The 10,993-nt window shown below is 33.4% G+C and overlaps 1 protein-coding gene across 8 annotated transcripts in view; it reads right to left on the bottom strand.

The window, feature by feature from the left end:
• Positions 1-1,242: 1,242 nt before the first annotated feature.
• LOC118277442 (KH domain-containing, RNA-binding, signal transduction-associated protein 2) overlaps positions 1,243-10,993 on the bottom strand; it is a 338,249-nt gene continuing 328,498 nt past the window's right edge. For all 8 annotated transcript variants that reach the window (XR_007705665.1, XM_050696224.1, XM_050696227.1 and 5 more), the window contains one exon: positions 1,243-5,864. Coding sequence is in view for 6 of the 8 variants with exons in the window: in XM_050696224.1 (XP_050552181.1) it covers positions 5,792-5,864 (73 nt within the window). In the remaining 2 variants the exon portion in view is untranslated. The remainder of the gene's footprint in view (positions 5,865-10,993) is intronic.

The following is a 10,993-nucleotide window of genomic DNA, read 5'->3' as shown; positions in this document are numbered from 1 at the left end:
TCGATAGCTGTAGGGCAACCATCCATAGCACACATCTACAGCACGCATATCTTTATATATATAATTCTTCTGTAAGTGTGTATGTCACTGAACTTCTCTTAAACGACTGGACTGATTTTGATAAATTTTTTTGTGTGTGTTCAAGGGGATCTGAGAATGGTTTAGATTCACAATTTTTAATTTATTAGTAGTTTTTGATTTTGGAATGCTTTACATTGGATCCGACAAATTTTCAAATTAAAGATATGTAGACAGGACAACGTCTGTCGGGTCCGCTAGTTTCCATAAAAAAATATAGCTTAGCTGAGTCCGTTTCCACCAGTGCTAAGCTATGTGTAAATGTGTACCAATGAATATGATTAGGGGAAGCCAAATGCGTCCACAGCAACGTAGCATAGCATATTTCTGGTGGAAAAGCACCCAAAGATTATTGATAGGTTCCTCTACCTACCCCTTTGAAGACAAAAAGGGTAAACTTATGTACATTACGAAAACAGCGTGCACACTATACACCACAGCCTGACACAAAATAGGCGCGATCATTCAGTATGATAAACAACATTTTGTGTCGGTGACATGTTCGATAAGAGTCGTGATAATACCAGTATGTCATAAAGTTTGGGTCGAACGTACCTCATAAAGCCATATCTTCAACCCTTCAACAGGAAGAGGGGGTAATCAGTACTGTATTGTGACAGATTGCGGCCTTGTGATGAGTTTTTGTGAAATATTTTGTTACGTTTTTAGGCCTTAAATGTAGATGGAGATTTTTTCTTTGTTGATTTTTAATGTTATTTTGGTGGTAGCTGAGTTAAAATGTTAAGTCGATAGTGTAGTGTTTGTGTGTAGATGATATTAGGAAAAAGTAGGTTTTAGGGTGCTTTTCTACCACAGATTTTTGCTATCATGTTTACATAATTTCATCGTCATATCAATAGTTGTGAAACTATGTGACCGTTTCCACTGATACTAAGCTATGTGATTGTACGAGTAAGATTAGATATGAAGATGCACCGCTGCAAACTAGGTGCGCGAAGAAGATACGCAGCTCCAGTATGCGATGTATCGATAGTAGGGAAGCCATCCATACCACGCATCTTTCCATATAAAAAACATAGCTTAGCTGAGTGCGTTTCTACCAATTTATAATTGAAATTATTCTCCTTTCCTGAAAGAAGATTTGTAAAAAGGTATCATTCATGCCGCCATCTTGTCGAATGGTAATACAATAAAACACAATAGTCTATGATCATATATTTATTTCTACGCAATCATGTTCTGTGCACACTGGTAAACAAACGTATTGTATTGGAAGCGGACTTTTATGACAAAACTAAACCATTTAATATTAAATCATAAGATTAGAATCAATTTAACATGATCGCGGCTGCAGAGAATCGCAAGGGTCATCGTCCGGAGCTACGGACTACCTACTACGGGTTTACCGGGGTTCCGGATCGAAAAGCAGGAGTAGGAACGGGGTGGTTTTTAGTCAGTAAGAGTCTGACACTCCCTCTTGCCTCACCCAAGGCGGGAGAAATCATTCGATGATTTTTTCTACTCAAAAAAATAGTTAATTTAACATGGCCATATCTTTTCTACATTCAGGAATTATTGGCCAAAAGAAATAAACATTATTTACTTTATCCTCAGAAATAAATAAACAATACTAATTGCTAAGAATTAATTGGTGTTCCTATTGTTCCGTCATAAAAGCCGCGCTCCAACACAAAATTAACTTAAACAATCACGACAATCATAAACACTTTAATTGAAAACAAATAAACATCGCATCGATTAAAAAGAAAACATTACTTTTTTAAATATAAACAGTTTTGTGATATTCATATTTCGTATTAAATTAAAGATTTAAGTTTCATAGTGTTATGTTAGAATTGAATGCAATGCGATAATAGGGTAGATGACAAATTTTTATTTTAATGTCCGTCTGGTAGGTTATTTTAAAATATTAGACACGTATTTTATATTTTTTAGAGAAACAAATATTGATTTAAAATATCGCGTGACGTCATCTGTAAGTAGGTTTTATACGTAGAAATGACGTATAAAACGCTTGCTTCCACTCCTAAACTTTGATTCGTTTCATCTAAGTATAATATCTTACATGAACAAATAACAAATACGTGTCTAATATTTTTTCATTACGTATCTGACGGACTAAATAGATTTTTAAATTTCATACGCCGTCATCATCCCTATTAAAAAAATTAATCAAACAAATATTTTTTTCTTCAAACAAAATGGATAATAATCTACTTTACTCGGTACATAATATATTTTCACTTACCTATTAATTCAATACCTACATTCGTTTTCATAATTTGTTAAAATGGAAACACAGTTTTACAATGAAATCGGTAGCATTTTTCTTTTCTAACAAATCGTAGCAAATAGCGCAATAGGGTAGATGACAAATTTTCATTTTAATGTCCGTCTTGTAGATTATTAATTTTAAAACATTAGACACGTATTTCTTTTCTGACGTGTTTAATATTTTCTCATTACCTAACTGACGGACTAAATAGATTTTTAATATTCATATAACGGGGGTCATCAATCCCTATTTAAAATATATTATAATAAATATATCCAAACAATGCCATTTCGTAGAGATGTGAATTCGCTAACTAGGTACCTATATATCACAAAACACAGACGAGATAATTATTTAAGCGATTAAACATTATTATAAATATTTACATTTAATTTATAATACTCATTTATTTTATTAATTATTCTTACTTATAATTTAAGCTTAGGTACGTTAAGTTTTAGCTTAGTTTCTAAATATTATTTGACACTCATTTAAAATATTAATTTTACACAAATTACTTTCTTTTTTTATATTTGAAAATGACATTTTTGTAAACATCTTGCCTTGAATGAAACTCTGTTTGTAAATTATTTTCAGGAACTATGCAAAGTTATCAAATCGTAAATGTTGTTAGCCATTTTCAAATATATATTTCGTTTCGGAACTTATAATAGTCGTTACACTTTGAACTGCACGTGGACGTCGCTTTTATCGTTCGTTTTTAAATCTCTAATTAATTTTACAGACTCACTTTGTAGACAATTCACTGATTTTTTATTATAGAAAAACTTATTTCTTAAATATTTAGTAATATATCGCTCAAAATAAATAATAAATCATGAAATATTTCACACTGCGCATGTAGGTATAATGAATTGTCATACAAGTGGCCTTTTAATTTCTTAAAAATACATTAATATTTATTTAATTATCATTTCTACAAATTTAACATTTAATTTAAATTTTCCACTAAATATCATTTAGTATTCGCATTTCACGAGCTATTTTACAGTAATTCCCAAAGCATTTTTTTATTGTTATTTAATAATAGCTATTCTCTTAATAGTAATATAATAATAATAATCTTTTAATAATACAATTATTAATCTCAATATTTTCTATTGGTAAAAATATGTGCCTTAAGAATGGTATTTATTGTGTGCCCGACATATTTTTTGAAATTTTAAAACTGTATTTTGATGAAAGAATTTTCAAACCATGTGCAATGTGCTGAATCAGTTTTTCTATTATTCGATATTGTGACATATTAACTATGTATTATTAATAATATAAAATATCATATTATTTATATAAATCGGTTTTATTTCGAATTACATTTTTGTCAAGAATAATTTACAAAATATTTTGTAGAGAATTTTGTTTAAAATGAGTGGTAAAATCTCGTTCAGTTTTATATTTTTCTAACGTCCATTTTTCTGATTTATGTTTTCATTTCACGCCTTTTTAGTGATTTATTTGACACTCCTAGACACTCATGAGTCGAGTTCAATCACTGACAGATCCAACAATTTATGACATTAAGATGAGTGTGTATTTATGTATTATTTATTGTGTATGAGTGTGTATATTTGACAAAATGTAATTCGACCTAAAACTGACATTGAAAGGTTTTAAAACGTTTCATAATTTCTGAAATATATTTTATTAATATATTATCGTCTGCTAAGATTTGGCTTACGGCTAAATATAGTGATATATCTTCTATATACAATACTCCCCTACAAGGCATAGGATATTAAATACACAGTGGTCCGTTAATTAATATCTAAAAGCCCTACGTTACGGGGTTTTTTTAAGTTGCGATTTCTGATCAAAAAAAGACTCTAAATACTTTTTCTTATGATTCCTTTTCAATTGAGATTAGTCTCAAGGTTATGTCAAGTGGTCACAGATAGTGACTGACACTTAGCAGAGCCTTCAACAGTTTTCTTTCAGCAGTTAATGCTTTAATATACTCAAACGCTACACAATTTTAAGACGCTCTCAAGACTAGTTCTGTCACTATCAACTCTTTATAAAATGACAGAGATAGCACGATTTTTAAGTACAACCTAAAATTGACTAGTATTTCAGTATTAGTGCGTATGTAATTTAAAGTACTTTTTTGATCAGTGTAATAGGCCTACAAAGGAAAATATCGCAGGGAATGGAAATTCTTGCTTTTTAAAATATTATTTCTAAATTTTTATAGTATTTTGAAGGTTTTGTTTTGATTGCCAGGTTCAAAATTGCTGTCACATTATTTCAGCTAAGCTGATTAATGCCAATTGAAATTGTCTTATAATCTTTTTTTCAAAAAATTTAGTTTTTCCAAAATGATACACAAAGTACTATTTGGAATAAATACAATATTTCACAGAAGTTAATAAATTAAAATAGCGACATTTGTATTTCGTAATGTTCTGAAATAACTTACATGGAGCATAAATCCTAATATTTAGTTGCGAATTTCTGTACAGCAACATATTGGCTTAAAGTAATTTAATAAACTAAAATCTAATACAAATAATTTATATTAAATTCATACTAAATAGAATAAAACATAACTATATTGAAACCAACACACATCGGAATTATAATAAAATTCTATTTTCAAATCCCCGAGTTATAACTGTCAAATATTGGCGGTATTTTATTCCGCCATTTTGTAAACAGATAACAAATACAGCAATGAAAATTCATAAAGTAAAAATAACATTCGTTCGTATTTATCGACCAAGTAGGTTTTATTACACAGTATACTTAGGAAAATTAAAATAATCACACCCATATATCCTTGTTCAGTGAGCGAATTTACTATAATGAGTGTCGAAATATTCTGTATTTAAATATATGTAACTCAAAGGTGACTGACTGGCTGTCTGACAGTGATCTATTAACGCACAGCACAAACCACTGGACGGGTCTGGATTAATCCAGACTCCGTACTAATACTGAGTTTCTATAAACTTGTAGCGACATAGGAGAAGTGACAGATGACAGAAGTCGCACATAGACTACCGACGAGCAAATCAACGGATGACGTCATAAAAATCCTACATAGCACATGTGAAGTTTATATACAAATAAACATGGATAGAAAATCTTAACGAACAACAGTTAATGCGTGATCACCTCGCCTGGTCGGAGGGTCCTCCTTTTCTTAGGGAACTTTACTCTCTGTTTCCTAAAACTCATAAACAATTGATATACATAAATATCAAAACATTCGACACTCATTTTAGTATTCGACTTTTCTTTCCATTTGTCTTTCCATCTTATAATCCATATTATACATAATTATAATTATAATATATAAGTAATTGTATATATATCTCACAAAGCAGGTACAAATTAAGAGTTACAATAATTAAAAACTAATTTACTAAAATTAATTCGATTTATTGATTGTGACTAGAGTAATCTAGGTTCGTCGTTTGACTAGGTATTGTATAATTATGCTAGGTTGATATTGACACCTACGCCGGTGACGAACTCGTCCCTTATAAGTGGTAGAAGGGCTGTGTGCCTGAAACAAAACAAAATATTATTTATAAATTACATATACATATATAAGTGTGGGAGAGCCATGCTTCGACACGAATGGACCGGCTCGACCAGAGTGATACCACGGCCTCACAGAAAACCGACGTGAAATAACGCTTGCGTTGTGTTTCGTTGTGTGAGTGCGGTTACCAGAGGGCCAAATACCCCCCCAATTCCCGATCCCCGCTTCCCCAATAACCTTTAAATGCCTAATGCCCAAAAACCCGGCAACGCACTTGTAAGGCTTTAGTGTTTCAAATGTCCATGGGCGGCGGCAATTGCTTACCATCAGGTGATCCGTAAGCACGTTTACAGGCTTGTTTCATCAAAAAAAAACAGGGTTAGAATTGGAACATTAGCGCCACCCCTCGATGCATGACGGAGTCAAATCTATCAAGGATCAAGGATTTATCGACTGAGTGGCGTGTTGATCACTTCTCGTGCAGCAGCCGACCAGTGCGGTCGAATATTGAACCGTCGCGTGTTTCAAATGTATACCTATTCTGTAACCTGTTAATTTAATATTGAGTTTGATATTGTAACCGCTCCATCAGTAGCTTAATTAAAGCAGAAATAAACAATAGTTTCATATCGAAGACTTTATTATTTTACTGGTATCTACGTCATATCGCCCACATGTATTCCTGACATCAGAAGTGAGATTCTCCTTTCAACGACATATTATGTCACTACATAGTATATAAAACAAAACGCTTTTTCTAACCCTATTTCCCTTTGTATGCTTAAATCTTTGAAATTACGCAACAGATTTTGATGCGGTTCTTTTTAATAGACAGAGTGATTCAAGAGGAGTGTTTATATGTACATATAATACATGCATAATATATCACCATTGCACCCATGCGAATCTGGGGCGGGTCGCTAGTTAGTAGTATAAGTGAAAAGGTATTTTTGTCTATTTGTCCAAAATGTAGGAAAGGTATCGCTTGAAATGAAACATTATGTATTTAATCAAATGAAACATGTAACACGTGTCATTTATTTATAAACTATAAGACAGACTCTTCACAGTTTACTGTTCAATGAAGTTTTACACGACGATAGCTATTTACTATACCATGTACACTTGGGTGAACTTACGTTTGTAATCATCCTACTAGAAACAATGCTTATCTATTAATATAAACCAACGGTATTTAAATACGTTATGTGTGTTAAATTTGTAGTTGTGCTAAAGTAAATATTCTTTTCAGACTTAGTAAAAGGTTTAGGTACTAGTATTTCATAAATCCCGTTTTATTTTTGATGAAAGAGGCAACCTTTCATAATTGCCAAGCTTTTTGTAACTTTACTGTAACTTACTGTACGTTTGATGCGGTGGCTATCGTTCAACCGGTGGCGGGTTCGATTCCCGAACGAATTACTCTTTGCGTGATCCATAAATTGTTGAAATCATATGTTTGTAAACTCACAGTTGTTCAGGGTCTGAGTGTCATGTGTTTGTAAAATTATATGTTTGTAAAACACCCACGACACAAAAGAAAATCCTAGCGTGAGACAAATTTTATGAATAAAAAGAAACTTAGCTAAAATAAATATTATACACAACAGAAGCTCCGATATAAATCTTTACCTCCACAAACATGTTTATACAAACAAACACGTATGAGGCACGTGTGAGGGCGCCACGTGTAGACTTCCATAAGGTAATACTACTCAAGTACTAGTAGAGACTTGGTTCCCTACACGTTTGCTTCAGACAGCGGCTTCCAACATGTGGTTATGATAACACTGTGTGACAAAAATGACCTCAATGAAAGTTAAATTAATTTGAATGGGATATTTTGTATCTACAATTAGCCTATTAATAATCTGCATTTTTGAAAAGTTTCAGTCACCCTCAGTTTTCTTGCAACTGCAATACACTTTTTTTAAGTAAATATGGTTGAAAATTGTATTTAATTAAGAAAAACAACTAACATTTGACTTTTATTCAGGATTTTCGGGAATATTTAGCACACATTACATCTCTTTTGAGTGTCCAACAGTAATCAGCCAACATGTTCGGACTCCACTTGCCTTGGTACCGTTTTTTCATGTTGGTTATATCCTGATGGAATCGCTCGCCGTGTTCATCGCTAACGGCTCCCAAATTTTGAGGAAAAAAATCTAAATGAGAGTGTAAGAAGTGTATCTTGAGCGACATATTGCATCCCATATTGATACTGGGCTCAAAATTTGGATCGGAATCAGAATTCTCAGATACATTTTCTTCATCAATCACGTCATCCGTGTTTACTGGAGGCTGAGGAACAGGCAGATCATCACTGTGTGGGATAGGTCTTTGAGCAGATTGTAAATTCGGATAGTTCACGGTGTGTCTAGATTTGTGATTAATACCTTTGATAGAAGTTTGGCAGAAATAACAATCTGATACATGGTCTTTCTGTTCAGACCATATCATTGGAACTGCAAACGGCATATGACGAGATCCTTTAGCCCATGATGTTAATAAACTAACACATTGTGCACAACAAACACTAGGAGTCCCGGTTTTGTCCAAATTTCGCACCGGAAAGCCAAAATAATTAAAATAACAGTTTTTAACTAATGGTGTCAAATTACGACGTTGACTTTTAATAGTAAGTTGACCGCAAATGTAACAAAATTATCAGGATGGTTTACACACACTCTGGGCATCTTATTACGATGTACAGAAACGACAATCACAAAAAAAAACCGTTTTAATTTCAATAATTCAATATTAATTTATCGGGAACATACGTCGGTAAGCAAAATTCGCGTAATCAATTTAGTTTATATTTAACGGAAACTGAGGGTGATCGAACAAAACTAAGTATGAGGTTTATATGCGGGTAGGTAGTAGTGTTTAAAAAACCGACTCGATTTTGTTTAACAAAAATACTGTTTACCAGTGTAATTAGGGGTGGAGAAATGATAATTAAGTGTCTGAATACTGCGTTAGTTATGTGTAGGGGTGTGATGTTGTTTTTTCTGTCTACGTAAAGCCTGCGTTTGGCCACCAACCCGCTTTCTGCCAGAACGGTGAAGCTATAATTATTTCATTTCTGTTGGTCTGTAGTTTTTCAGTACCAACTATTTGTGGATAATATATGTAGTTACTTGGTAATGGAATCGATCTCGTGATACTAGTGGGTTACAGGTGGTTTGATTCGTAGAGCAGCAGTAGGAACGGGGTGGTTTTTAGTAAGAGTCTGACACTACCTTTCGCATCATCCAAGGTGAGAGATGACGTTGTATGATTTTCCCCCTCAAAAAAAGTTCATCGGTAGTATTATATCGATAAGATTTCGTATCGATACACTAACTATTTACGGTAGAGTTTTATATACAACTGTAAATAGCTACTATATGATATAGGTCAGAGTAAATAGGTACTATCTAAGTCTGTGTGCTCCATCTTCGGCCACATCTTCGCTTCGCCGTTCTGGCAAAAAGCGGGTTGGTGGTCAAACGCACATTTATAAAAGCTAAGAATGTATGTACTACTGTAACATCAAAAGCTCGCATGTCGAAACATGTTGGCTACCACTGATTCACGTCAATGCCGTAGGATTCCTAGAAGCCGTCAATAGACAGCCTTGGTAGGGACTTATGTTCTGTGCACACGGTTTCAGATTGAGATATACATAACCAGTATAACATGGTCTCGCTTCGTATGATATTACCGCACATTCGACGGTCAATTTATACTGGTAGTAATAGCTTTATGTGTATATCTACATACAAGCGTGGTTCTTATTTATTTAATGGAAATTATGATTCAGCCAAGGATTTGATTCGAAAAGGAATAGCTTTTCCTTTTCAAAATTTATTATTGGGCCATCCTGCAATGAGTGTGGTGATTAATGCTCAAACCTTCTTCGTGTGAGAAGAGGCTTTTTGTCAGTAGTCGCTGCTTATAGGCTGTTGAAGTAATGTGGTGAAGCTACGTATATTTTAGAACGAGCACCTAGCTTTACTAACACACAGACTAACGGAGAATTTAATTTAACGTTTCCGAAGTACCTACATAATTTACCTAAAATAAATGCTGACTTTGATGTGTGTGATGTCCTTCGGGAATAAGAGGTGTTAGTATTCTTTAACTGGTTCGATTTTCGGTTTTGTTTTTGTGACAGCTTCATTTTAAGTTCTGAAGTATATTCAAGTATATTCAATGTATAATGATACTACCAGCCAAACATTAGAATGCTGAAGGTTGGCTAACATAACGTCTGTCAATAAACTAAATAAACTGGGCAGTCACGTGTAAAATAAATGTTATGTAAAGTATGCTGACGATATACGAAAAATGAGCGAAATAGGCCCAGTAATATACAAATAAATAATATTCATTCATTCATATTTGGCGAGGTAGATAATTCTATAAAAGATTACCAGACGGAGACCGTATTAGAAAACGTATGAATAAATGAATAAAAAGAAATAGTCAGTCGTTGTCACAGTACCTATCGCTTTTATACATATGTTCGTACTTAGGTACTGAAGTTGGGTCATACTAAAATGTAGAACAAACATTAATTTAATTTTTAACTTTTAACTCTGATTTTCTCTTGTGTCGTGGATGCGTTTACAAACATACAAGTTCACATACACATGCCTCCCGTAACCTCACTCACACAACGAAACACAATGCAAGCGTTGTTTCGCGTCGGTTTTCTGTGAGGCCGTGTTATCACTCCGGTCGAGCCGGCCCATTCGTATCGAAGCATGGCTCTCAAGTGTTTATTCAAATGTATGTACCTATGTATGCATGATAACTACAACAGATTGTTTAAAAAATCTAAGTTTCTAGTTTTTTATTATTAGTTATTTTTTATATTATATTTTACCGCATCTCAACAAACAGACAATCCAACTCTTTTTATATTAGCATGGAAAACAATAAATATGTAAAACACTACATTGTTTGTAATTTGACTAGCTCGGGACTCAAAGCGGGGTATGTCACGTTCTATGATGTCGATCATGCTCGTTGAGCCGCCGGCCGCGCGGCGGGGCACGTATGTGTTGTTTGTTGACAACCCTGGCGTTATAGGGTTGTCACATTCATGTTAACTTTGGCATTTTAATAATTAATTTAATGTTTGAAATGTTACTAGTATA

This window comes from Spodoptera frugiperda, chromosome 10 (genome assembly GCF_023101765.2).
Source record: "Spodoptera frugiperda isolate SF20-4 chromosome 10, AGI-APGP_CSIRO_Sfru_2.0, whole genome shotgun sequence".
NCBI classification, from domain to species: Eukaryota; Metazoa; Arthropoda; class Insecta; order Lepidoptera; family Noctuidae; genus Spodoptera; species Spodoptera frugiperda.
Note: the sequence above shows the minus strand (reverse complement) of the source record. Positions and strands in the feature narration are given on the sequence as shown.